This window comes from Mustela nivalis, assembly GCF_964662115.1.
Source record: "Mustela nivalis genome assembly, chromosome: 7".
NCBI classification, from domain to species: domain Eukaryota; kingdom Metazoa; phylum Chordata; class Mammalia; order Carnivora; family Mustelidae; genus Mustela; species Mustela nivalis.
Genome location: NC_139026.1, coordinates 5,039,419 through 5,066,310, shown reverse-complemented (window position 1 = coordinate 5,066,310; position 26,892 = coordinate 5,039,419). Strand labels below are relative to the sequence as shown.

At 50.5% G+C, this 26,892-nt stretch overlaps 1 protein-coding gene across 7 annotated transcripts in view; it reads right to left on the bottom strand.

Moving 5' to 3' along the window:
- The window catches only part of EFCAB6 (EF-hand calcium binding domain 6), a 220,566-nt gene that overhangs the window by 3,622 nt on the left and 190,052 nt on the right, over nucleotides 1-26,892 (bottom strand). For 5 of the 7 annotated variants that reach the window (XM_082738840.1, XM_082738846.1, XM_082738842.1 and 2 more), the window contains 4 exons: nucleotides 12,898-13,125; nucleotides 7,107-7,337; nucleotides 4,559-4,727; nucleotides 2,820-3,004 (listed from right to left, as the gene is read on the bottom strand). In XM_082738840.1, the coding sequence (XP_082594966.1) occupies nucleotides 2,820-3,004; nucleotides 4,559-4,727; nucleotides 7,107-7,337; nucleotides 12,898-13,125 (813 nt within the window). Of the gene's footprint in view, nucleotides 1-2,819; nucleotides 3,005-4,558; nucleotides 4,728-7,106; nucleotides 7,338-12,137; nucleotides 12,495-12,897; nucleotides 13,126-26,892 lie in introns of those variants that run through there. The other 2 variants (XM_082738841.1, XM_082738845.1) reach the window with 2 other exon arrangements.

The following is a 26,892-nucleotide window of genomic DNA, read 5'->3' as shown; positions in this document are numbered from 1 at the left end:
TTAGATAGTACACTACACTGTGATTATTTCATTTAGGTGCTATTAGATTGAAAACAAGATATTTTAGCATGATTTCGCCTTAACACATGTCTGAGTATCACAGAGGTGAACTGTCGGCAATAGTGTGTAACACATTTTGGGGAATTTAATTTTAACATGGCGTTACATAAAACAAATTAGTGCAAAGTTAAATTGCTTTCAATTTTCCCACCATTTAGCACTTATGATGGAAACCCACCAGATACCCTCTAGCTTGAGTTAGCTCCCGATCTACCCAATCTACACTCGAGAAAGGAAGGATTCTGTGCTTTCCTGGCTCTTCCCACACCCATGCGTGGCTCAAGAAAGGCTCTTCCCATCCTCGCTTAGGATAGCTTGGGCGTGGCCGGAAAGCCGAGTCCCACCTCGCTTCCCCAGAGAGCTGTCTCTGCGGCCGAAGGTTGCGGAGAAGATCCCCAAAGAACTAGAAAAAGAAATGGCGGGGCTGGAACACGGACCAGGACCAGCACCAGGCAGGGTAGGCCTTCTGGAGGTGCTGGCCGCACGCTTTCCTAGGAAAGGCCCTGAGAATTGTCTCCCACCTACACTGGCACTCAGGGTAGGGACGGGGTGGCAGGCCGGACTCTTTCAGAAGCACAGGGTGGCAGCTGTAGTCCCTCCTGGCGTAATGTCCAGAGCTGGGGCCGGGTTGGGGGCGGCGGTGAGACAGCACACGGGCAGCGCTGGTGTCTGTCCTGAGGCTCAGCTCCCAGTGGGGCCGTCTTGGAGCACCTGTCGCTTCACTGCCAGGAGACTAGGAGTCAGCTTTTTGACCCCTCGGTGCAGATGGGCAGTCTCTGCACAGGGGAGAGCTCAGAAGGGGCCTTAGAACCCAGAAGCTTCCTCCCTCATTTTCAGGAGGGGAAACTGAGGCCCGGAGAGGGGGAGGAAGGCTAGAGCTGGCAGGGGCCTTGCAGGCTGTGCAGTTTCCAGAGCTCACACCTGTGCTCCTGAGTCCCCTGAAGATGTAAGCAAGACAGTCTTCTCTCCGCTCACAGCAAAACCGAGCTAGAGAAACAACTGTCTTAATCTTAGCCTTTTCTGCCGTCGCTTGGCCTAAGCCTCTGATGCTAGCTCTCGTCTAAAGTAGGAACCGCACCAAGACAACACCTGATTTTGCACAAAATCACATGCAAATTCAGCTGCATAGAAATGTTCTGCATGGGATCTACTGTTTGCTGGGTTGAGCCAGCATGATCCTGCTGCTGCCGGGCGTGACCGGGACCCACGGGGAGCGGCTGGGGCAGTCCGGGTCCCCCCTGCACGCTGGTCCCTGCAGCTGTGTCCTGGGGTGGCTGGAGCCAGCTGTTTGCCCCCCGAGCTGGCCACGCTAGCTGTGCTTGCCCTTCAGTTCAGTATCACAGATGATGGGAGAACTGCAATCCGTGAGCACACCGGTTGGACTGGGTGTGAGTGAGGATCACAAAACTGATAAATAATGGAGAGAAAAGGTAGAAACCCAGAATGGTGACATCCACCTGCTATTTAGGCATCTTTCGGTTCTCATTCCTCTTCAAAAAAACAAAAAGGAAATTGTAGACAATGCATTGTGGGTACAGTTTACCCAAGAAAGATGATGAGTCTCCAACCCCCCCTTCCGACAACCCAGAGGAAAGGGTCTGGCCTGCCTCAGATGCTTGAACATACATGGATGTTTCCATTAAAAATGTTTCACTTTGGGGCACCTGGGTGGCTCAGTGGGTTAAAGCCTCTGCCTTCAGCTCAGGTCATGATCCCAGGGTCCTGGGACGGAGTCCCGCTTCAGGCTCTTTGCTCAGCAGGGAGCCTGCTTTTCCTTCTGCCTGCTACACCCCCTGCTTGTGCTCTTTCTCTCTCTCTCTCTCTTTCTCTGACAAATAAATAAATAAAGTCTTAAAAAAAAAAAAAGGAGAGATGTACATTGTCCTGGGTTATCCTGGGGGACCCAATCCAATCACCTGAGTCCTTAAAACACAGACTCTTTCGTAGTGAAAAAAAAAAATAATTTCACTTCTGTTTGCAAAACGGGTGTCTCCTGGTGCTGGGGGAGGAGCCAGAGAGCTGGGCTACTGTCCCCAGTCTTGGGTCTCCAGGGGCTTACGGGGCTCCAGAAGGAGAGAAAGAAAATCTCTGAGTCATTTCCAAGGAAGGAAATTTTGAGCTGTTTGCGATGCTCTCAAGCCTTTACCTGTTCTTTTGCCTCCCTGAGGAAGCCACCAGCTTGCTGGCTTTGCGCCCATTGAGCAGACCCTGGGGGTCGTGTGCCCTCCTGGAAAGTGCTGGGGCTCTACAGGCCTTTATGTAATGGAGAAGACAGGACAACAGAGACGCGCTCGACAAGTGTCCATACACTCGCACTATGCGTACATGCACACATCACACAAGCGCAGTACACATGCACTATCATGGGAACACGTGCACACATCATGAGAGTCATGTGTACACACCCACACACGCAGATCACACGAATACAGTACACACCCATCACACCTGTCCACATATATTGCACACGTGTGATATACAGATACCATGATTATCACGCACGTGTGATTTGCATGTATATGTGTATAGACAAAATATGAGCCCATTTTCAGGGTCCGAGGGGAGGTGGCAGTGAGACTGGGGACATCTGACAGGAGGGTCCTCACTGGCCAGCGGCCCCTCCCAGAGGCTTTGTGCCCACTGTGCCCACCATGGCTATGAAGCCTGACGATCCGAATTTACAATGACTTGAGAGAGGAGAGAAAGCCTTTGGGCCTGGCCGAAAGGGCCAGGCATCGCCGGAGGGTGACTCTGCCTACCATCTTATGCGCGTTCTGAATTTTCATTCTCTGCATCAGGGGGGTTTCCTTCGCTTTCAGCAGGAGGACACAGCTCTGGATGAAGTCGCAGTACGCAAACCTCCCGTTGTTCTTCAGATCGTACTTCACGATGAGCTGCTGGCTTTCCTCTTTGCTTATGTCCAGACTGAACTTCTCCACAAGAGCTAAAGACAGAAATACCAGTTCAGCTGCTGGCGATCTGCTCGCTCATTCATTTGTTCATGCCCGCATGCATTCATCTCCGGCCAAGGGGCTCGGGGCTGGGTCCTGGCTCACAGGCTCGCGGTGGGTGTGGCTGGACAGACACGGAAGCAGACAGGCAGAGGCTCGGCAAACTGCGTGCGGCGAGGAGGACGGGGTCCCCTGCATCCTGCTGGGCCCTCGCTGGCCTAGTGTTGGCCGGCTGTCGGGTTTTGCAGCCGCCACTGCTGTGGTCCCAGCAGTACAGTCAGAGCACAGAGGAAGCCGTGCTGAGCAACAGGGAGGGACAGAGTCGGAGCGCTGCTTGCTAAGGCTGGGGAGGAAAAGCACCGGAAGTGGACTTTCTGTATATAAACGGTGCCTTCAAACCAAACACAGGCTGGAAGACACCAGGTGCAATGTGCAACCCGAGGTCCTTCTGCCTTTGCACGAAAGTGACAGCAGATCGCCATGCTGACCAGGACATACAGGGCGGGACGGGGCTGGGCTGGGGAGCCTCCAGGGGCGGCCCAGCTCTGCTGTTCCGACTCGCAGAAAGTCATCAGCAGGGCTCAGAACATACAGAAGGACTTCTGAAACTTAATAAGTATATATTTTATAGCATGGAATTTTGGATGTGCTACTGAAGCCAGACAAGCTGAGCAGGATAATGGATGGGCGGCTTCAGCAGGTTCCCGGGTAAAAACTAAACACAGCGACGAGACGAGCTAAGGTTCATCAGCCTCAACATCAAAAGAATTAACTAAAAACCAAATGGAACTCAAACATGCATTAAAACCAACATTGCTGATTTGGTTTTAGCAAAACATGTCATGTAAAATCAGTGGAACAATGCTTGATTATTATTGATTTCATCTTTTATATTTCATTTAGAAATGGTTATTTTTCATAGGAGCTGTTCACTTACAGGGTTCACACCTTGTTTTGTTCGCACACTTTAAACCCGTGATTATCATGAAAGTGATTTATATGAATATTGGAGGTTCTTGAGAAAAACATGTTCTTTAAAAAGGGACCTAAAGATTAGTCAGGAGGAGGGGGAGCTGACCACAGGGGGCTTCAAGCAGGGGAGTGACAAGGTCAGATTTACCTTTATGTAACATAAAATGCTGCATAAATCACATGCAACCATGAGGAGAACTAGAAACCCAGATGATGTCATTTGAATAGCTCATCAGAGCGATCAATAGGGCAAAGCAGATGCCCTGGGTGGGCTGGCCTGTCCCCAGCCGTGGCCCTCCTCCGCCGGTCCCATCTCCACCAGCTCTCCAAGCCTGTGAACCTTTCATGCCGCCCGGAGACCACAAGCAAGTCCGTGATTTCTAACGCTGAGAATGCCACGGCGTGCAGACTCGGTCATGTGGGTGTGAACGTGCCCCGTGGTGGGTTGAGGTGCCTTAGGAATTCTTGTCCCGCGAGGCAGCATTTATGGAGGTCCCCAGCCTGCCACGGGGCGGGGCGGGGGGGGGGAGGGGAATGGGCTTGTGCCAGCAGGTGACACTCTGAGGAGAACGCACCCAGGAATTCAGCCGCGGTGACCTCGCCCTGCTTGCTCACGTCCTTCTCTTTGCATTCCTTCAGGAACTCTCGCCAGCAGCCCTGAACCTGCTTCCGGAGCTTGCTTTCGATGGGCTCACAGTTCTGCAAGGGCAGCGGGCCTGGCGCCGAGCCGACGCTGGTGGGGGTCTAGAGAGAAAGGAACAGAAATTGTCTTGTAATGAGAGATTCAAAATGGAAACCATGATACAAACTTACAGGCAGGGCTCAGGTTTGGGGTTCAAGATTTCACAGGCAGGATTCGCTCAGAAATAAAGGAGGAGCAACACAGATGTGGCATTCCGCCATTTGTTACTCCATCGGGGGGCTGTATCGGCGCCTAAACGCAATGACCAGCATAGTCTGGAAAGAAACATGTAGCCAAGATTCAAGTATAGGGAGATGTTATTTAAATATATTACTGGTGTGTGTGTGTGTGTGTGTGTGTGTGTGGGTGGGTGGTGACAATAACATATTTTTCACCAGAGGAAGAGTCTTATCAAAGAAAGGGAGTCACTTGTCATTTTCATGGATGTCTAATCCTGCACTCCCTTCCAGAATGTCCAATATTGTGAAATTATGTGGACCAAGTATGAGGCCGTTCTCGGTCTATTGTATTATCCATTTAAATACGGGGAATGAATTGGATGTAGCCCATGCATCCTCCGTCCTAAGGTTATCTGAGTAACCAACTCAGCTGAATTCCTGCTCTTCCTCCGGATTCCTGTCCCAGCTGCACCGTCCCCATCTGGGTAGACGTAACACCTTTCTCCTAGGTGCTCAGGCCAAAACCTCAGAAGCCAACCTGGACTCTCTCTCTCTCAAGCTGACACCTAATCTGTTGGGACATCCTGTTGGCTTTACCTCAAAGACACACCCAGCATCTGACCTCTGGCCACCAGCTCCCCACTGCCCACCTCACTCGGAGCCACCAGGCCTCTCCCCTGGACCACTGCAGCCTCTCCCCGCTTCCTTGCTTCTTCTGCCCACGCCTCCAGCACCCACTCTATGCACAGCCCCTACTCAAGCACACAGACAGGCACCTTTATACGGATGCTTGCTGTCCATATCACTGTTGTGCTTACACCTGCAGGGCTCCACCCCCGGGAGTGAAAGCCCAGGTCCTTGCTGTGCCCACCCCCCCGCCCCCCACCCGCAGTGTGTTTCCTGTGGCTGCCGTAACAGAGCTACAGACTTGGCAGCTTCAGACAGCACATGGTTATTCTTTTCCAGTTCTGGAGGTCAGAAGCCTGAAATGGGTCCCACTGAGCTAAAATCAGGGTGTCAGTAGGATTGAGTGCTTGCCGAGGTTCTAAGGGAGAATCCAGTTCTTACCTTTTCCAGCATCCAGATGTGCCCACACTCCTGAGCTTGTGGTCCCTTCCTGAACCTTCCAAGTCAGTAGCATCAGGTGGGCCTTTCTCCAATGGCGTCTCTCTGACACTTCCCTTCTGCCTCTGTCTCTCTGTGTACAGACCCTTGCGGGTGCCCTGGGCCTTCCTGGCCACTTCAGAATAAACCTGTCTTAAATCAGCTGGTGGGCACCTTTAATTCCATCTGCAACCCTGATTCTTCGTTGGCATGTAAGGTGACATATTACAGCTCCCAGAGATTAGGACGTGGACATCTTTGGGGTCCTCCTGATCCCCCCCTCATTCTGCTCTACTCACTGTCTTCGTCTTGTTAAATACTTATTATTCACCGTTTCTTGGCTATTATTCCAAGAATGTAAACTCCACAAGGGCAGGCACCTTTGTTCATTCTCAGCTCTAGAATAAAATGTAGCACATAGTAGGTGTGCAGTAAACGTGCATCGACTGAGCGAAGGAAGGATAACTTCCGTCTCTGAGCGCTCGCCATGCATGAAGCCCAGCGATGGCGGCCCTAAGTACGTGGCTGGGATACTCTCAAGCCCCCTTCCCCGGAGACACCATCACCTTTCCCGCAGATGAGGCAAGAACCTCTGTGAATCTGGCCTCTTTCTTGTGCCCCAGGCTGGGCAGCTCAGCCTGGGGACAGAGCTGCAACATTAGACAGGCCTTGGTTTGAAATTGGGTCTCTCTGCATCTAATGTAAGGATACCTATTCGAGCCTCAGTATCTTTAGCTGTAAAATGGGAGCAACACTTCACAGCAGGGCACACAGTTGGGCCTTGCACACACTGCCTCCCTACCGTGGGGCATTTGCTTTCCTGTCTGATGAAAGCCCAGCTTGCTGACGTCTCAGTCTCCTGCCCCTGCTCCTGTACCCACTTCTCACCCGAAAGCCGCCTTATTCCTCCTTCCACACCCCACACCTCCCTTCCACCCACCCTCTCCCCAATCTTTCCTCACACCTCCGCCCTTCCTGCTCCAGGCAGGTGAGTGTTAAGGACACACCTATGGGCTCCTCTCCTGTGCCCCTACCCCAGGCTCTGCCCAGGCGACCTTCTCAGTCACCTGTCCCTTAGAGACTCTAGGCCCCTTAGGTCCGGGGGGGTGGGGGCTTTGGGGCCCTGGTGACGGCGGCACGACATCAAGAAGGACTCACACACGGGTGGCTCAGAGGTTTCAGCCCGGCCTTCAGGTTGTGAGTGGGCGACGACACTGCAGACCTGCTTCTGTACGAGACTTCGGGAACACTGCTGCCCCTTTGGGCCTTGACGGAACTGCCAGCGGTCAGTGGTGTTGCCATTCTCTCGGAGCTGAACATGCTCAGGAAGTCTGGGTACTTCAGCCTGCCCTTGGCATTGACCGGCATCTCGCTCCACAGTCTGTCAAACTGGCAAAGAAGCAGAAGTGAGCGTTTAAGAGGGTGAGCGTAAGAGCCCAACGGAGTCTCCCGTGGCGCCCCGGAGACGCAGGCGGGAGCTGGGGAAGGCCAGCGCTCACAGCGGAGGTCCGAGACCCACGTCTATTAAAAAAAAAAAAAATTGAAAAGGGGGGAACCCCACTTGGTCTGTGCCTGACGGAAGCCTCTGAAAGACGAACAGGATTATTCATTCAAGAGGATTCATTCGTTCAAGAGGATTACTCATGGCTTCTGCAGGACATTTTTTAATTGAATTGTGCCCTTAGTGAGTAGTTGAAGCCATTAAATGTTGTGATGAGTCACGGAGCCCGAGCTGTGTGTATATAAGGACACTGTGGGGGGAAACGCAAATCAAAGCCCGGTCCACCATGGTCCTGGGGAAGGCCGGCCGGCCTCATTTCTCTTCCTTGCGGGTACCTGAGTTCTGCCACGCTCCCTGCTGCGCTCGCAGCTGTAGTACGTGGCCCACAGAGGGCCAGAGCTGCCTCCCCACCAGTTGGAAAAGGGAAACCAGAGTGCAGCATGTGGCTTTGGGTTGGTTCCAGGCCGTGTCTGGACCATATGAGCACAGATACCGAGCAGAGTGACCCCAGCATCCTACCTGAGCCACTTTTGATGACTGAGGGCTTTCGGGGAACTAAGAAGAGGGGTAGCTTAATTCTGAGTTGGTTTTTAGGGCCTTTCAGAACTGGTAGGGCCCCATATTTCAGCACATGCCAAGGGGAGTGGTGTCCCCTCCTTCCTGTGGGCCTTGGCCTTGGCCAGCACTTCTGGCCTCCGGGTTTCCCAAAGGCAGTGATGAGAGACCCTGCTGGCTCTGTCTGAAATTCTGGAAATGAAGCACTGAGGGGTGGGGAAGAGACAGGGAATGTTCCAGGCCCTGAGAAGGGAAACAGGTTTAGTCTGGGACAATATTCTTGATTAATGGGTTTTAAACTTTTTATTTCAAAAGAATAGTAGATTTTCAGGAAGTTACAAGGATGGCTCCAAGAGGCGCCGTGTTGAAATGAGAGACCTTGAGAAAGTGGTTCACCACGTGGTCTTGGAGAGAATTCACCATCACCAAGGGCAGTGACCACCTCCAACTGTCTCCCTTCAGGAAGGTTCTCCCAACCCCCCAGGACAGATGACTGGCATGCTTCTCTACCTTCTCCCCTTGTACTGAAGCCACCCATGCCAGGGACATTGCCCTTCCTGGTCCTGAAGCTCTCTGAAGGTCGTCCGAGACTCATCTTCGAATGTTGAACATCTCACAAAAGGACTAGCCCATAGCAGGTGCTCTGGAAATGTTTGCTCAACTGCGGAAAGTCCTACAAAACTCACAGCAGACTGACCAGACAATGGTAAGATCCTTTAAAAATGAGGGGGACAGATGGCACAAAGCCGTATTGTGATCCCAGTCCTCACGCAGGGCTTTCAGGAAACACAGCGAGATGTGGCTGAATAAGAGGAAGTGGGTTGTGGAGGGCTCTCCTGCATGCTTGCATCAGCAACACGAAGAGGAAGGAGGAGGAAGGTCATGTTATCAAGGGTGAATGCAAAGGAGGGTGTGAATGCTTGAGGATGCGGTGAGCACCTGGAGCATGGAAGCGAGGGTATTTATGGAACCACAAGGACAATAATGGTGGCTCCTGGTCTGGCAGGAGGAGCAGGGAGGAACCAACTCCTAATTAAATCTGTGGTACAAGTGAACGTCAAGGCAGGACCACGGAAATCCTCTCTGCACCATGAAGGGCAGAATGAACGCTGCCAGGACGATGTGGAATTGGATGCGTGGGAAGTGGAAGCCCACACGTCGCCCCTCAATCTTGATAGGTCGGCACACCCAAGAACACCAACGGAGGCGAAGGATGTGGCATAGGACAAGGCTGCTGGGGGCTGCGGGGACTGGAGAGGCATCAAGAGGACCGGAAACGGGCACCATGAGAGCACGTTCTGAAATTACAGGCCTGGGAGCCGGGCGCGAAACCCAGGCAAAATTCTGAGTCAGTTTCCATGTCACGGCGGCAGATCGTGCCCTTCCTGAAGTGTCCCCTTCAAACGTGCGGTAGCAACTGCCTTCCGAACACTGAAAAACACGTGACTTCGGGGTCCACTGCTGTGATGGGGAAACTGCCGGAGAGCGCCCCTCCCATCCCCACAACAAGAGAAAGTCAAATATTTACCGAATCAGAATGTGTAAGGCCCATCAGAGGGGGAGGCTCCAGGGAGCCCAGGGGACCGAATGTCATGGAGCCCTAAATCTCCAGGAGAACCGGACGCCCCAGCCCTCACGCCTGGCAGAGCTCAGGAGGAAATCGGCGACAGTGTTAACAGATCCGTCCAGGGCAAGTGTGGGCTGGCACGAGGGGCTGGACTGGCCGGGAGGCCCAGACACAGGTCACGCTCACGCTCACACGCTCTCCTCTACCCACCCCTGTCGCAGCTCCGGAGACAATGCGCACGACGACGGCATAGACGGCACAGACAGACTCGCGTCTCCAGAGCCTCGGCTCCGGGGAACTGAAAGCGTAAAGCCGCTGGGGGAGGCGGAGCAAAACCCACTCAAGACCGGGACCCCCGGGGGAGGGAAGGAAGAAGCAAACCGGTCTGCCTTCAGGAGGGGTAGGAAGTCCCCCCCCCCCCGGGCCCAGCCACGGATCCATGGCGCCTGCGGGAAGGATGTCAGCAAAAGGCCTGTACAGAGAGCAAAGGTCAGAGGTCAGTGACACCAGGGTGGGGGTGGCGGGGGAGGATTGGGAACTCTTTTGCCGGAGACCCACCACAGAGACAAGATTGGGTCTGACTGCCACAGAAGGGGTATCAGGGGTGGGAACGTTGCAGAGGTGCCAGCTCGGGGGCCCACACACAGTGGAGGCCGTCTCCTGCTGGAGGAGTCTGATGCCTGTGCACTGCGCACCCTCAGGGTAACGGCAGCAACAACAAACTCAAACAAAGTTCAAGGACAATGAAGCCCAGAGAGGCTGAGTAACTTGTCCAAAGTCACACAGCTGGACAAGTGCAGAAGCAGCATTGAAACCCAGGTCTGCCTGTCCGAAGGGCTGTTTGTTATTTGCCTGCATGTTTCTCACCTCCTAGAGGCATCTGTTAAAGAAACACCATGTCTGAAATGTTCAGGATGTTGAATAGTTCCTTTCCCTAACAGCCGCAAATAGAGCCAAGTCCCCATGCAGTCGCCAGGACAGATCTCAATTGCCTGACCAGGAGAGGCTCTCTCTGGGGGTCCCTATCTTCTTAAGTCATATCCAAGTGGACCCAGCTCCTATGGCCTTTTATTAGACATTTTCTGCTGAGTCACAAAGACCCATCAGTTTCTAACTCCACCTGCTCCGAAAGTTGCTCTCCTTTGCTGGAAGGTTGCTTACACCAGAAGGTTTCAAAAGATGTGGCACTTCCCCTGCTTTCAGAGCTCTGTAAGTCAAGAAAGCTGACGTCTCAGCTTCATGATTTTTTTTTTTTTATGAGCTAGTTTTTATACGGCAAATAAACCAAGACAGGAGATCTCTACTAGGATGCTGGTTAACCTGGATGGAAGGGTCCCAGCATCTTCAGAGAGCCCTAGCCCTTCTGAATAATGGCAAGCGAGGTCCAGACAATTTAGGGGTGCCAAATTACTTCTCTGTCTCCCCATACAGACATGGTACCATCCACCCAAGAAGGTCCTGGTACATGACTCATGCAAGGAGAAAACGTGCATCTCTATGGCTTTGGCTTCCTGTTCGCCAGCCTGTATCCAGAAGCATCCTTCCCAAATAGAGCACAATTTTTGCTAATCGTTCCCCAACTTAAACCATGGTACTTGCGCCAGACTTTGATGCCTCGATGATGCAGTCTATATTTGCGATGTGTCTGCGTATTTTTAGAGACAGCATTTAAAAATAAGTGCTTGATTTTGCTGGAGAGGTGGGGGCTGGATGTGCTGGGGATGGTGGAAGCTTTCTTAGTGGACAATTCAAATCCAATTCTGTCACACACGCCGGATATGCCAGCATGTCATTAATTTACATCGATAATTGGAGTAAAATTTTGCTCATTTAGATGAAATGAAAAATCTTTATTAGCAAAACCTTTGTTAGTTGGCCCAATAGAATAATAAAGGCAACTGGATTAATTTTAAAGATTTCTATCCATTTATGGTAATGGAGAGAAGTATTTGCAAATAGCGATCTCGCTCAGCTTTGATGATCTCTGGGACTGTACGGTTGGTGGGGGAAGCACTTCCATTTGTTAACCAAAATGATCATAACGCTTTAAAAAAGTGGGATTTTAGGAAAGTGAAATCTGATGTTCATATTACTCAATATGAATGAATTCCTTCTGTGGGGTGGCGAGTTCAGAAGCCTGAGTGGGGAGGGGGTTGGCTGTATGAATCCTGAAACCCCAAGAAAATGAGGCCTCATCGTGGGGTGACCCAACCTAGGAGCCGAGAGTGACCTTTCCACCCAGGAACCCGGGCTGAGCCGAAGCAGAGTCAGAGAAAGCACGGGGGTGGGGTTGCTTCTGGAAGTATTTTGGATTTCAGTTTCCACCTGAGCTATTCTCTGGGATGAGGGTGGCAGCTTTTCGACCAGTGGAGTGTGCTCGGAGCAGTGCATTCTCTGCTGGGGAGGGAATTCTGCTTCCGTGCTTGGATCCCTGGTGCTCTGTGTCATCCCAGCTGTTTGGCCACTGGCCCGTGGCATGGGAGAATGTGGACACTGAAGCCACGACACCATCCATTCACGTGGACACCAAAGCCACGACACCATCCATTCACGAGGACTTGCTGAGCACCTGCTCTATGCTGGGCTCTTTTTTGGTGTTTGGGCCCCAGTGAGGAACGAGCCCTGGGTGCTGCTGACATGTAGGGATATTATGGACTGAAGTCAGCAAGCAAGGCAGACCCTCAGGATGCCGTCCTGTTGGGAGGCGCTCTTGGCCTTGGAAGGTTATCCCGGAGAGCAGAGAAGCCAATGCAACAGGTTGTCAGAGCTAAAAAGAGCACCATTCAGTTTTTGAGGAGGAAACTGCTGAGAATCTCTTCTGTGATGGGCAGGAGGCCCTCAGAGAGGGTGGTCTGTGTCCAGCCGGTGGGGTGGACATGTCACCAGCATGGTCACAGTGGCACCCCCAGAGCTTCTGGAAACACTGACAATGGAACCAGGGGGAGGGCGGGGAGAGGGAACGGGGGTTGGCGGGAGGCCCAGAGCAACCCCCAGGCTCTACGCTGCCCCGTTCGGGTGTGGGAGACTTTGGGTGACACAGGCCCAGTGATTATCCAGAGAAGGAAGAGGGAGCATGGTCGCTGGAGCCCAGTTTAATTTGATTTTAAGAATTTGATTTTATATGTGCCCTGACTGAAAAGGTGCAATTCATGCTTGTTACACAAACAGAAGGCTCCTGTGAGTCTTCAGCAAGATTGAAAACAAAACAATACCACCACCACCACCCAAAACCTTCCAGCATTTTCAAGATAGAGAATAGCCCTAAACTCTGGCCGGATGTGCTCATACACCACCACGTAGGACAAGGAACCAAATGCATTTCTTACTTGCTCATCTGTCAGAATCTGGACGTGGCGGGAGCAAATGGCCCTGAATTCATCCCTGGAGGCGGTGTTCGTTTTCATGGTGTCGAAGTTCTCGAACTCCTGAGCAATGGCGCGGTAGTGGGAGCCCACCGCCTTGTGCAGCCGAGCCAGCAGCTCCTGGTTTGCCGTTTCCTTGGGAAACGTAGACGGCGGGCCTTTGGGCATTTTCTCAACCCACTCAGCAGCAGTCTGGGGGAAAAAAAAAGGAAGATTGATCCTTATAATAAATAATAAGTCATCTCGTGGCTCCGGGCCCACCGCTCATGGCAGGTCCCAGGGGAGCCCCGGCTCTGTGAGGAAAAGTGCCACCCAGAGGCAGGTCTCAGAGAGGATCCAAACAGAGGTTCAGACTTGGCTGAAAGGGAAGCCCAGGCTCCCTGGCCTTGGAGAGGGAGCCACAAGTCAGGGCCACCGTGCAGGGGGAGGTCATGTGGAGACGGCCCTGGGGAGGTCAGGCCTTTGTTCTCCTGCATCCACTCATTTGCTCTGTCCTTTGGTTCACTTCACAAACCCACAGCGAGCGTCCGCTCTGAGTTAAGGGAGTAAATGTGGATCCAGACCGCTCTTATTTCTGGACATCAGTGCAGAGAATTTACACTCCCAGTGGTTAGAATTGGAAAGGCAGCTTCTGTGGGCCCTTACTACGACGTGATGCTGCAGCACCACTGCTGGCTACGGGTTCCCTTAAGCCTAAAACTTCGAGGCCCACAGGGCTTTCAGCAGAATCTGTGGGTTTGGAGGCTGAGCAGGGCTGTGGAGCAGGTTTGTTGAGCCCCAGGCGTTCCAAACCTCTCCTGGGCAGTCGGGAGGCCGAATGTCAGGGCCTCCTGGCGCTGTCCATGGTGCCTGGGCGCCTGGAGATGGGGTGAGCCATGGCCTGGGCTCAGGGCTGCTTTCTGGAGGGAGGAGGAACAGGCTATGGGGAAATAGGGGGTGGGGAGAGAAGGAGCTTCCTACTGGATGTACGGGCTATGTGCTGGTAAGAGGGCTGGGCAAGGTGAGCAGAGAGGAGCCTGGGGAGGACCGCAGACCACGTTCTACGTGTGCTGATGACCATTATGGTGGACAGGCAGGACAGCAGGAATAGCAGGCGAGGAAGTTACTTAGTGATCACCAATGGATGCTAAGACCCAACATCACTCTGTGTTCAGCCTGGGGCCAGTCAGGAGGACAGACTGAGCTTGCGATGAAGCCAGACTTGGGCAACTGGGGCTTAAAGGGCAGCGGTGTCCTGAGCCTTCCATGAGGGGACAGGGGTCGGCGGAGTGGACAGGGAAACAGCCCTAACATCCACCTGCTTGCTGCAAGCAGAAAAAGGACCCCTGAGCCAGACCTGCATTTGCTGCCTCAGCGGTTCAGCTCCTGAAATTTGAGAAAGGGGTGAGGCTGTGGGATGGGAGGGGGCACTGGGCTCTGTGAGAATGCATGGGTGACAGTGCATGACAACTGTCTCCTGACGAGGCTGAATTCTGAAATCTGCCGAATTTCCTCCATCAAAACCTGTCGTGACTGTTAGCTGTAACAGCTCTCGTGATGCGTAGCACTGTGCTAAGACCTTCACAAGATTTTCATGTTTAATCCCCCCAACTAGTATTAAAACTGGGTTGTGTCTCGTGAAAAAATGTTCAACATCACTTGTCATCAGGGAACTACAAATCAAAATCCCAGTGAGACACCACCTCACATCAGTTGCAATGGCTAAAATGAACAAGTCAGGAAACGACAGGTGTTGGTGAGGATGCAGAGAAAGGGGAACCCTCCTACCCTGATGGTGGGAATGCAAGATGGTACAGCCACTCTGGAAAACAGTATGGAGGTTCCTCAAAAATTGAAAATAGAGCTACCCTATGACCCAACAATCGCACTATTGGGTATTTACCCCAAAGATACAAATGTAGTGATCCGCAGGGGCACATGTGCCCCAATGTTCATAGCAGCAGTGTCCACAATAGGCAAACTGTAGAAGGAGACGAGACATCCATCGACAGATGAATGGATAAAGATGTGGTCCATATACACAAACGACTATTACTCAGCCGTCAGAAAGGATTGAATATTTACCATTTACATTAGCGTGGATGGAAGTGGAGGGGATTATGCTGAATGAAATAGTCTCAGAGAAAGACAATTCTCACGTGGTTTCACTCATGTGGAACGTAAGAAACAGCACAGAGGACCACGGGGGAAGGGAGGGGAAACTGATTGGGAAGGAATCAGAGCAGGAGACAAAGCACGAGAGATTCTTAACTCTGGGAAACAAACTGAGGGTTTGCTGGGGGTGGGGGTGGGGGGTGGGGATGGGCAGTACGGAGGGCGCGTGATGTGATGAGCACCGGGCGCTACACACGACTGATAAATTATTGAACACTACATCTGAAACTAATGATGTACTACATGCTGGCTAATTGAATTTAAATGAAAAGAAAACTTGGTCATGTCTCATTTTCAGCAATTCCACAGCAATATATGTATTCTGTGTTACTTTCCTTCATGACAGAGCGTAATGTTACTTTATGAAGCTGCATCAAACACAGAATGATTCTGAAAATACCCTCAAAAACATGACCCCACACTCGGACCCCAGCCTGTGTCACCTTCAACCACTGAAAGGTAAACAGCTGCTTTAAAAGACATCCACTTGGAGCCATTCAAAGCAAGTGAATGCTTTTCTTTTTCCCATTCTAGAAAACGAGACTGACCTTACTGGTGGATGTGATATATTTCCAGACAGTTACAGCTCACCTCCCATAGCTAAGCACAGGGCTGTTTCCCTAAACACTCCACGGGGTGTTGGTATTCAGAGTGCAAAGGAACCTCCTCCAGGAGGAGAGTTGTGCTCGAAGCCCGACCTGACACTTGGCGCTCCTTTGTGCCCTGAGAAGGATGGGCCCCCAGCTGGGAAGAACACAGGAGGACAAGTCTAGCCTGGGATGGCGGGTGTCCTGGGTCTGAGGCTAGACTCTGCCTCTAACACAGTGTGGCCCCACGCGAGCCCTGAGCCCCCTTTCCCTCTTGTTTCCTCATCGATCCAGACGGAGTAAGGAAGGGCTGACATGAGACGGTTTATGTGAGTGCTCTTTGGAAGTTTTAACACAAAAAACAAAATGGAAATCCTCTCATTCTACCAATAGATGTAGAAGAATTCTCACTTAGTAGATTATGCAACCTGGGTTAATATGGTTTCAACCCCAGAGGACACTGGATCATTTTTTTTTTTTTTTTGGAAACTGGATCATTTTTAAGCAAAAGAGACATTACTAAATTTAACTTGTGTATTAGAAAGGCCTGAATAGACAGGTAACCATAAAAGAAACTGAAAACGCTATTAAAAGATCTATCATCTATTATTAAAAAGGTGCCAAACCTAGCTGATTTTAAGGGCAAGCTGTATCTCACTTTTAAGCTATAAATAATTTTTACAGTAGTCAAATAATTCTAGAACACAGAAAGGAATATACGGTGTCCCAACTCATTATATATATTTCCCTAACACCAACATATGATAAACACTTGAAACAAAAAATATAAGCTCACCTAGTTTACAAGCACTAACATGAAGACATTAAAACATTTTTTAAAAGACCATTAGGAATACTTAGCCCCATTATTTTTAAATCACAAATCAACTAGGGTTTATCCCAACTATAAGAATCCTCCAAGAATTAGCAGACCTTTCAATTCCTTATATGAGGTCACAGATCGACAGATGGCAAAAGGCATTTAACAAAATCTAGCAACTAATCCTGTTAGAAACAGTGTAGCCATTTCTGCACCACACAGAGATAAAATGAAGATCCTGTGTGTAATACTCTCTCCCTAATTGAGAGTATTAGCCAGACATCGTCTTCAAACATAGTAAATGAGTAACATATTAAAGCACTGAAGTCCAAAACAAGATAGGCACGCTCAACTGTCAGTTCTACTATTCATATTTTTAGAGGCTCTGGCTTTCGAAATAAGACAAGAAGATGAAATAAACCGAATGAATGTTGACAACGAGATTCACTGTTATTTGTGGATGTGATGGTACAACAAGAAAATCTCCAGACAGTGAGGAAAGGGGCTGGAATAAAGCCAAAAATATGAAACAGCAATACCATTTTTGGGGCAATAATGATAACTCGTTAGAAATTGTATCATGAAACCGACCCACATTTACATTGGTAACAAGCTCTTGAATGCTCTGGGATAAGTTTCATATGAAAGCACAAGACCCACACAGAGACGGCTGTGCACATTCTATGGAGGGGCTGTCAGAGCAGGTTGGAGTACAAATGGACGTGTACCGTGATCCCAGATAGGAAGATGCCATTTCAAAAGATCTCAAATTATAAATAAAGTTAATAAAAATCTTAATAAAAATCTCAGTGGATATTTGGGAGAATCATCACACATATAGACACTAAAGTTGATAGGGAGAATAAATATAGGAGAATTGCCACGAAATTCTTGGGAAAGGCTAGCAATGAAGTTTTTGACCTGCCAGATAGTAACACACTATGAACTTGATACAATCAGAAGAGTGTAGCTTGGTCTAGAAACATGCAAGGACATCAGTGGCCACCTGCTTAGATTGTTAGTGGATGAGAAATAGGCCTCTAACTGTGGCCGAGCCATGATACCACTAAAGCAGTATTGAACGGTGTGGTTGACTCCAAGACAGCTTTGGCTCAGAGTGACCTTGTAAGCAAGAAAGAACATCCAAGTTTCAGAAAGGAAAATTTTTTCTTCTCTCCTGACCCATCCACTTTAAACCACGGTCCTCCTGGGTTTCCACCTTGGCCAAGGGAGACAGTCCTTCCAGTACCTTGGGAAATACACAAGGTGAGCTCATGGAACTATAATCATTACAGAATTATTTACAAAATTAACAAGATTTTACAAAATTGGCAACAGTTTGGATGCCTGATAGTAGGGAAACAGTTAAATATGATATGATATTTCTTTTTTAAAGATTTTATGTATGTACTTGAGAGACAGCGTGCAAGGACCATTTGGGGGAAGAGCAGAGGGAGAGGGAGGAAGAATCGCGAGCAGATGCCTTGCTGAGCGAGGAGCCCAATGTGGGACTTGGTCTCACGACCCTGAGATCATGATCTGAGCCGAAATCAAGAGTCAGGCATTTAACAGACTGAGCCACCCATGTGCCCCAAGATTTGATAGTTCTATAGGATGGATTACAGTGTAGTTATATAGAATCTTTCAAGGAATAATTTAATAATATAATAAAATTTTTGTGATGTACTAAGTGGAAAAGGATCCAAAAAAATGGTCCAAATGATTGTGATACACACATGTGTGCACATACACGCAAGTATTAATGCTTGTTCTCTGGGTGGAGAGAGAAGGGCAGCAAAGTCAGGAGGGTAACTGGAGCTCCCAAGCTGGGAGGGTCAGGGGTCCTGAGCTCTGGGGCTTGGGACAGTCTGGTGAGTGATGCTGAGGACAGCCTGGTAGGGAATCCTGCTCAGTGGGACAGCCTGGGCCGCGAGTCGGACCCCTGCTATTATCTAACTCCCAGAGCCCCGAGGGGCGGGGGGCACCTGTGCTGGGCACACATGACACGCGCGCTGCCCTCGCAGAGAATGAATGCTCAGTGCACAGCCATGAGTACTGTCCTGAGTCTTTCACGAACACTCGTGGGATGTCTGGTATGTGTCAGGCACTCGTCTTAATACTGGGGAGGCGGAGGTATGAAGTAATCCTTAATAAGGTCTCTACCCAGGGGGAGTCTCCGGAAGGAAGAGAGAGACCAGGGCCAAGCTCACCTGAGAGCAGATTCTAAGCAGGTTGTGTGCTCTCAGAAGGGGACACCATGCCGTGGACACAACTGGTCTCCCCGAGGAGAGGACAACTGAGCTGGGAGGCCAAGGAAGTGCCGGTGTAAGTCAGCTGAAAACCCAGAGCCTGAGGCCATATTCAAGGCCATGTTCAAGGCCTGCAAAGTCAGCTCTTCCCACAGGCCCTGAGCTGCAGCCCGAGGTGGCCCCATCCTCTCCCAGGCCAGGAGGGGGGGAGGCCAGGGGTGACACACACACGGGCACTTGCCAATGAGAAAAGAGGTGACACAATTTCCTGTTCAGGCACACCAGAGTGAGGGTAACCGAATCTTCTCACGAAGGGGGTTTTGCTGCCAGTTAGAAATCGTCTTTGGCCTCCTGCAAAAGTAATTACTGTGTTTTCATTGCAGAAAACTTAGAAACGACAAAAACGCTACAAAGAATAAACAGAGATCGCAGCTCTTGCTGCTCCCTGAGCCACCACAGCCATGCCCTCGGTGACCTGACCCCTGCGGACAGGCTGCTCCCACTTCACACCACGCCGCCCAGAGCACTCCCCGCCTCCCTGGCCTGGCAAGGGCAGAGCCTCCTGGCTCTTCCATCGGGGCACACAGGGGCGGAATCTGTCAGGCGCCCCCGTTCTGGTTCTCATCCTGCTTTTGAACAAAGCCGCTCAGCCACCGCCAGCCTCGCTCCGAGTGACTAAAGACGCCAGCGAAGAACAGATGGCTCTTGGTCTGGCGCTTTTGTGTCCCTGGCACTTCTCACGTGATCATTATATCTGAATGGGGGGAAATGGTGCTTTTTCTATAACTAGAAGGAATGTTTCTCCTAATCAGAAAGGACACCACTATCTTCCGATGTAAATGTCACTTTCCGCTACTAACGAGGCTTTCCATAAAAGGCACCTTCGGGATCAGAATGACAGCGGGGACGTGGAGAGCCACGTCGTGCACCCACCTTCGTCCACACCGTTGTCTGGAATGGGGGCCGTGGGGCCTGCACGCTCTCATCTAACACCTGTATACACACTGGGCTGTCCTGGGTACTTAAAACAAACACACAAAAAGAAGTGGAATCTTATACACCATAGGTCTGACCCGGCTGGAGAATTTCTGTTTTGAAGGAATTTTCTCTCATCTACTCAAGGGCATCCATGGAGCCTGGTTTTACCAAAACAACTGTCCCTCCTGATGTTGCAGGGAAACGCGGACCACCCCGGCCAAGAAGAAAATTCCTCGTCCCCTTTGTGATTTTATAATGTTGGCAAAATAAGTAAAAGAAACCATGTCCCAATATGGGAAGTATATAATCATCACAGAGCCTATGGGTAACACAGAGTGCTCTTCAGCTTCAAACGTGTCCATAGATCTCATTTAGTAAAAAGCAAGTCCGAGTTTAGTAAAAAGCAAGCAATGTACACTTGTGGTTCTAAGTCCTGCCGTTGCAAGGAATCACCCAAGAGGCTGCTCTTTGTGGGTGGGGGTCAGAGGGAGGAGGCCTGGGTGGGGTGTGGTCAGATGGAGGCAGCTTGGGTGGGGGGTGGTCAGAGGGAGGAGGTCTAGGGTAGGGAGTGGCCAGACAGTGGCGAGCACGGGCCTGTGCGGAACTCATCTGGAGCGCATGCCTTCCGCCCAGCTCCAGGGCTCCTCTCGCTCTTGCGCCCGAGGTCTTTGACGCTGTCTGTGGCTCTGACTGGGGTTTCTCCCAGCGCACGCAGCTTGAGAGCCGGGGAGAGCCCTGCAGGCCCAGTGCTGGGATCCCCATACCATGTCCCATCATCCCTGGTCAGGCCAGACCTGCCATCTCTGGTGCCTCACACCAGCACAAGAAAAAGGGGTCCACCTGCCTGGCTCAGGCTAGACCACAGCTCGAGGCAGTGGCCCCATTAATCCAGGTTCACCACACTAGAGGGAGCGCAGGGCATGGGGGCCACACTGGTCAGGCCTAGGGCGTTGGGCCTGGAGGGCGAGGACCGTCTCCCATCAACTGAGGGCTTTGGGGTTAGCCGGAGCCAAATGGGAGTTGAGCTCGGCCTTTTTCTTGTGACCTTGAGCAGGACAAAACACCCGTCTCTGCCTCATTTTCCTCCCAGGGATAAAAAAACAAAACCATCTCAAAAGATGGGCCTGCGATTTCAACAAAACGACACGTGCATGCTTGGCCCCACACCTGGCACACGTGGGCAGCCATTCTTGCTGCTGCTGCTCCTGGGGGCTGTGATTCCAGACATTTCTGCCCAAGTCTGACAGACCCGGGTTTGCATTCCGGCTCCTGGTTAATACTGTTTCTACCGTGCGGCATCACGGAGGCATTCTGGTTAAGCCACCTGCCAGGGAGGTGGAAGCCAGGTCTGAGATGTGGTCACACTCCCCACGAGCCTGGGCAGGAGCCCAGCGACACTGTGGGCACTCCACAGAGTCCTGATCTCCTGACCAGCTGCCCCAGGCTCCGATTCAGCACGGCTGAGCCACAGCCCTGGGGCTGGTGCCTTCAAGCAAGTTGCTTCGTTTCTCTGGGTGTAGGTCCTCCATCTGTAAAGCAGTGATAGCCACAGCAGTGCAAGAGAACTGCCCTGTAAGAATCGTCCAGAAGGCAGGCATAATCAGGGACCACACCATCCATTTCAAAATGGAAGGTACCGTACCGACCTGTTTGAGACAAGGTGGTGGGGGAAGCTCCAAGTGAGAAGCTCGCAGACCTAACCCACATCTGACCAAACCAAGGGGAGCGAGGGAGGGAGGAGGCCCCGAGGAGAGGGTTATACTGGCCACAAGAGCCAGCTGCAGGCAGGGTGTGCTCCGGAAGGATTCACTGAACCTGGGAGGTTGTTAGCTCACATGCCATCGTACTCTTCTTCCAACAGCTGGAAAAGGGAATGATTCCAGAGAAGAGGCTTCTAGGATCCTGTCAAGTTCTGTTCAGCCATGATCATGGCTGACTTATGAAATCAATTTGCCACTGAGTCATATCCCAAACAACTTTTCTAGATAACGGGAAGAGAGAACACAATAGGGAAGAGGCGGATTGAAGTGTCAAATCATCCAGTCGGGTAGGAAACGGAGGTACATGTCCATTGTTTCCTGTGGAATACTGCATTCAAGGCCTGATCGCTTCCATTCGCCCTGTGACCATAGCCTTTGCCGTGTGACTCTGGGGTTCCTCGGACTGAAGAAGCTGGGAATATGGCTTTGGATTCAGCTGTGTGACTTGCTTTGGGCAAGGGAAGGTTAGCAAGTGTAACAGGAACAAAGAATATAAAAAGTTCTTGCATGAGGGGGCAAACCCTCCTGTGTGTGGCGGCGGGGTGGGGCCTTGAGAACAGGACCTGGGCACAGCTCTGGTTTGAGCAGGAGGTGAGAACACAGCAGAAATGTCCCAGTCAGGTCCCCTGAGCTGGGCCACCCTGGATCAGCCGCCGTACAGATGCAAAAATGGAATATGTGCCCATTGTCATGGAGGTTTTGCGGTTGTTTGTTACCTGGCGTAACTGACTAATACAGTTCTGAATGTCTAGTTAGCAAGAGAGAAAAAGGGGTGAGCTCGAAGTACGGAGAAAAGAAGGAAGCTGTTTGGCGCCAATGGTTTTCTGGCTGTTGGTGTTCACTGACGGTGGGCATTTTGCTTGGGAACTTTGTGACCCTCCTCGTGTGGGTGGCCAAGGTGGCAGTCATGTGGCCGGGAGGGAAAGGCCAGCCAGCATGGTCTGGCGAGTCCATTTCAGCTGTCAGATTAGAAACACATCGGTATATTCATGTAACTATTATGAAGGTTAAAATTAGTTAATCAGATCACATGATTCTTCCACTAAGTTTTGTTCTGAATACTTGGGGAAAAATTATATACTTTTTCTATCATTCCTTACAGGAGAAAAAAAAAAATCCTAAAACTTCACACAGAGTAAGAACACAGCAGGTAGCAAAACTCCTAATTAGAAATACCCAGTAAAGAGCTCCTCCACTTCCTTTTCAAGAACATGATAATTACTTCTAAGAATTGAAAAATTGCTTCATTTGATCAAATATTTTGATTAGCAAAGAAATTAATTGTACTGTATCTCCATTTGTATTTACAGTGAATAAATGAATGTTAAAAATAACAACAGCAGCAAAACTGCCTGTCAAAAAACCAAAAACCAAAAAGGATAGGACATAAAAAATCCAGACAAAAATAAAGGAGAAGCTCTGTGTGCCAGCGCAAGGGTACAGACCCTCACCACCCGATCGAGAGCCCCCCGCACATCCTCCGACAGTGCATTCGTGTCTATTAGGGGGCCCCAAGAACTGTGCTATGAGCGGATTGGTGCCGATAGCCCAGTGCGCTGTTTGCAGAAGTTGGGGTGATGCTAGAATTCCAGGCAGAATCCAGGTTTCCCGGGGGCGTGACCACGGTCTAGACCTGAGGTCTCTCCGTGCAAGAATTCTTTCTGGGCAAGGCACAAGGGTCCGTCCAAAGATCCTTCCCATGGAAAGGTACAATCAAGATGAGCTCTTAGTCTGCAGAGCTGGGCTTTGAGAGGTCAGGACGCAGCTGAAGTTGGTCCCCAGGCTACTCTCCTGCAAACTGACGATAGCGCTTAAGACGGACTGATGGCAAAGCTATGCTCTTCCCACCTTATCCCGACTCCAGTCCCCTACTCCATGTGTGAGAATCCAAGCCCCTACCCATAATAGGGAGGTGACGACTCATACATGTGATGAGGGTCTACCTACTGTGTACCAGGCACTGACTCAGACCCCGGGAACAGAGCAGGGGATGGCAGACAGATCTCCCGCCCTGGAGGAGCAGAAGCTTTTGGAGACGGCTGAGGAAGCAAGCAGCGGGGAGGGCTGCCCTGGGCCTGCCTCCCGGGGCCCTCCCTCAACTGGCCTCATTCCCACCCAAGCCATGCAGTCATGCCCGCAGGGAGAGGTTTTCCCCTCCTGGGTCCTCGCACACAGGGTCCCCACGCCCAGGAAACCCCATCTCCCGACACCCAGACTTGGTGCGAGCTCATCAAAACTGCCTGCACTCCTCTTGGCCCTGATGGTGCAGAACAATTCTCCTCTTCCTCTGGTTCCAAGCTCACTTCCATCGCACAGCTCACGAAGGATCTGTCCGGATGCTTTTGCAAACGCCCAATTCACAAACCCTTTGGTAGCGTGAAATTGCCATAAAACGCGGAGAAATAAAGCAAACATTTGAGCCACCCCTTCGACCCTTTAATGATTCAATAAAGTCATGGCTGAAGTCATTTATGAAACTATTAAAATAAATTCTTCCACTCAAATAAATTCCACACCATATAATCACATCATTACTAAACATTAAACATCAAACACACGCTCACTGAAGTAAGAGAGGATAAAAAAATAAATAAAGAACTCAAACATTTCGGGTTTGCTCTGTTTGGGACCATACAAAGCTCTTTCTGCACTGACACACTTAATCCAAGTAACAGCCCCATGGAGCGGACGTGAGGATGGCTCCCAGCCGCCACGTAGGCCTCCGAGAGCGCCGGCCTGCTGGGGCTGGACCTCTGTTTGCTCAACCACAAAATATGGATTATGTAGAACCCACACCTTCAAAGGCTGTTAGGAGGTTGGCCGAGTTAATGTACGTAGGGGCTTAGAGCAGCGCCTGGCTCCAGTGTGTGCACCATCAAGGGGGGATGGGAGAAGGGGCTGGGGGTATGTGGGACTTGCTCCTTCGTCTTAATCTCTCAGAATAGACCATCCAAATTCAGGCCTCATTAAAAGGCAAGAGATGGAACATTCTGGATTGCATGCCAGTGGTCACAGACATTTCTGCCGGAGTAGGAGGTACTCCCAGGGAGCTGTATGTCTGTACGGCCTGCCCAGCCCACCACCCCCCCTCCAACCCTGGGGTGGGCCCAGTGCCTGGCACACATTCTTATCCACATTTGCTGAACGTTGCAAGTTAAGATTCTTTCAATGGAATGGGGCATCTAAAGCCAGAACATGGAGAGCTCACATACAAGTTAGACACCTAGGCATAGGACAATAGCCAAGATATGAGCACCATCTGTATTTCGGATTTTCTCTGCAAGACATATTTGGGACAATGACTTATTGGGTGGACTCCAGGCTTCCTGTTATGGTCATGACCTTGTAAAATCAATGTTCAACTTGGGTCTTAATTGATGCCAAAACAGCAATTAAATTAGTTTGTCGTGACTCTGGAGACACAAATAGACTCTGGAGGGGCCTGCCTGCACTGGCTGGGCCACAGTCCATTTACTTGGAACATCTAGGTAGCGTCCCCCTGGGACTGGGCATCAGGAAAGGAGGCCAACTCAGATTGGAGAGGACATGCTTGTGGAAGTGCTTTTGAGAACACCAGGCCGAGGGACAGACCCAGGCTGAAGCATCGGAGGAGCTGGGACAGGGAGGTGGACCACACCCAGCCCTGCCCCCCAGGAGCCCAGGATGTTTGGGTTTGAGAAAAATCAATTCACTCAAATTCATAACTACTTTACTAGAAATTCAGAATTGTGATTTCTTCCAAACCTCACTGACTGGACACGATCACTTTATGGTCTGCCTGAAACAGTTGTTTGAAAAGGGGTCCCTCAGATGGAGAAGGAGGGGCAATGTGACCCCCCCCCCCCCGCCCACCAGGTGGAAGCCAGTCTGGCATGGCCCCCTTCCCATTTCTGCCAGTGGCATCAGAAACCAGGCCATGCTCCCTTTGGGGGCCATGCCTGTCCTGCTTCCAGCGGTGTCCTACCTGGCAGCTGCTAGGGCAGAAGGCACCCAGGCCCTGGTTCCCCCAAGGAGCCTCCAGACTCAGGTGCTGCCCAGGATGTGTCAGGGGAGGAACTGTCATAGATGCAGATCTGGGAGTTTTTAACCTTGAAAGAGTGACTCTGCATATGCTAAATGGTAATCAAGCTTAGCAGGTTGTACACCTAATTCTTCATCTCCTGGGACAATGTTATTTTTGGTCTGTGGTTTTTATCACTACAGTTGACTTTAAGTGGGCTGTCTGTATTAGTGCAAATACCAGGTCAGCACTAGGACTGGTGCAGATGCCAATGTTCAGAAGAAAGAGGCACTTGCTTGTGCCAAGATACCAGTGGTCTCCACCGGTAGGGGAGCCAGCTCCCCAAACTCAAAGGCCCAGAGAGGGGAGGTGGGTGGGTCTGGTCTGCCTGGTTCCCATGAGGTGCTACTGATATTCAAGGTTATGTGTGATAACATTCCTCTTCCTTCAGCTGAGGCACGGTGAGGCCAACAGGCCCTCCCGCTGGCCCATCACCAAGGCCACCCCCGGTGTTCAAATTGGCCTGAGCTGCTGCTCCACAACCTGCCACGTCTCTAAGACAACTAGTAAATGTTGGTTAGCAAGTGGAGAGCGAGTGAAATTTAGAGGAAGCATTTAAAAATCCCTGAAATAATATCGAGAGGACTTAGCCTTTCTTGCCATCAGGAGCAGGAGTAAGTAACAGAAATAATAATCTTAATAATTTACCTAACTCATCCCTAACAATCTTAGAGCTCTTTCCTGAAAAGGGAATGCCCCCATTTTTTATCCACTCATTAAAAATACATGGACACCATTATATTTACAATAAAAAGGATGATGAATCAAAGTAACACTGTTGGGAACTGATATAAATACAACATTCATGAAAGAGGACAAACATTTTGATGTGCTTTACGGTTCCTTCTGCAGTTAAAAACTACAGTCTTAAATTCTCCCCCGGAAACACCCGTCTTCCGATTATTTAACATCTCACTGCATGACTTTAAGGACCATATATTATAAACACAAAGTAAGGGAAGAGCTCATTGGCTCTCTGTGCACTACGATGTGACAAAATAATTACTCTGCCTTAAATAAGTATGCGTTTTGTTAAAAAAAATTCCATTATTTCCATGGTAATAAAGTAGAGAGATTTTGTATGGGTTTCTAGTATGTCTTTTAAAAATTCTATTTCTGCTCTGAGCGGTATTTTTATATTCACGGAAGATACTGAAAGTGCACTTTCAGACTTAAAAGAAATGTTTAGCAGGAACGATTCTCAAAAAACAAGGTGATCTGCTCTATTTTGCACACAGCATTTTGAATGTAAACTGTTTTTCTCAGAAATAAAAAGAGGTGTTTGCTGAGGAGGGAAATTCAGGTAATGTTTTCACCTGGTTTGTGGGCGTCTTGTGGGAAAGGTACGAAC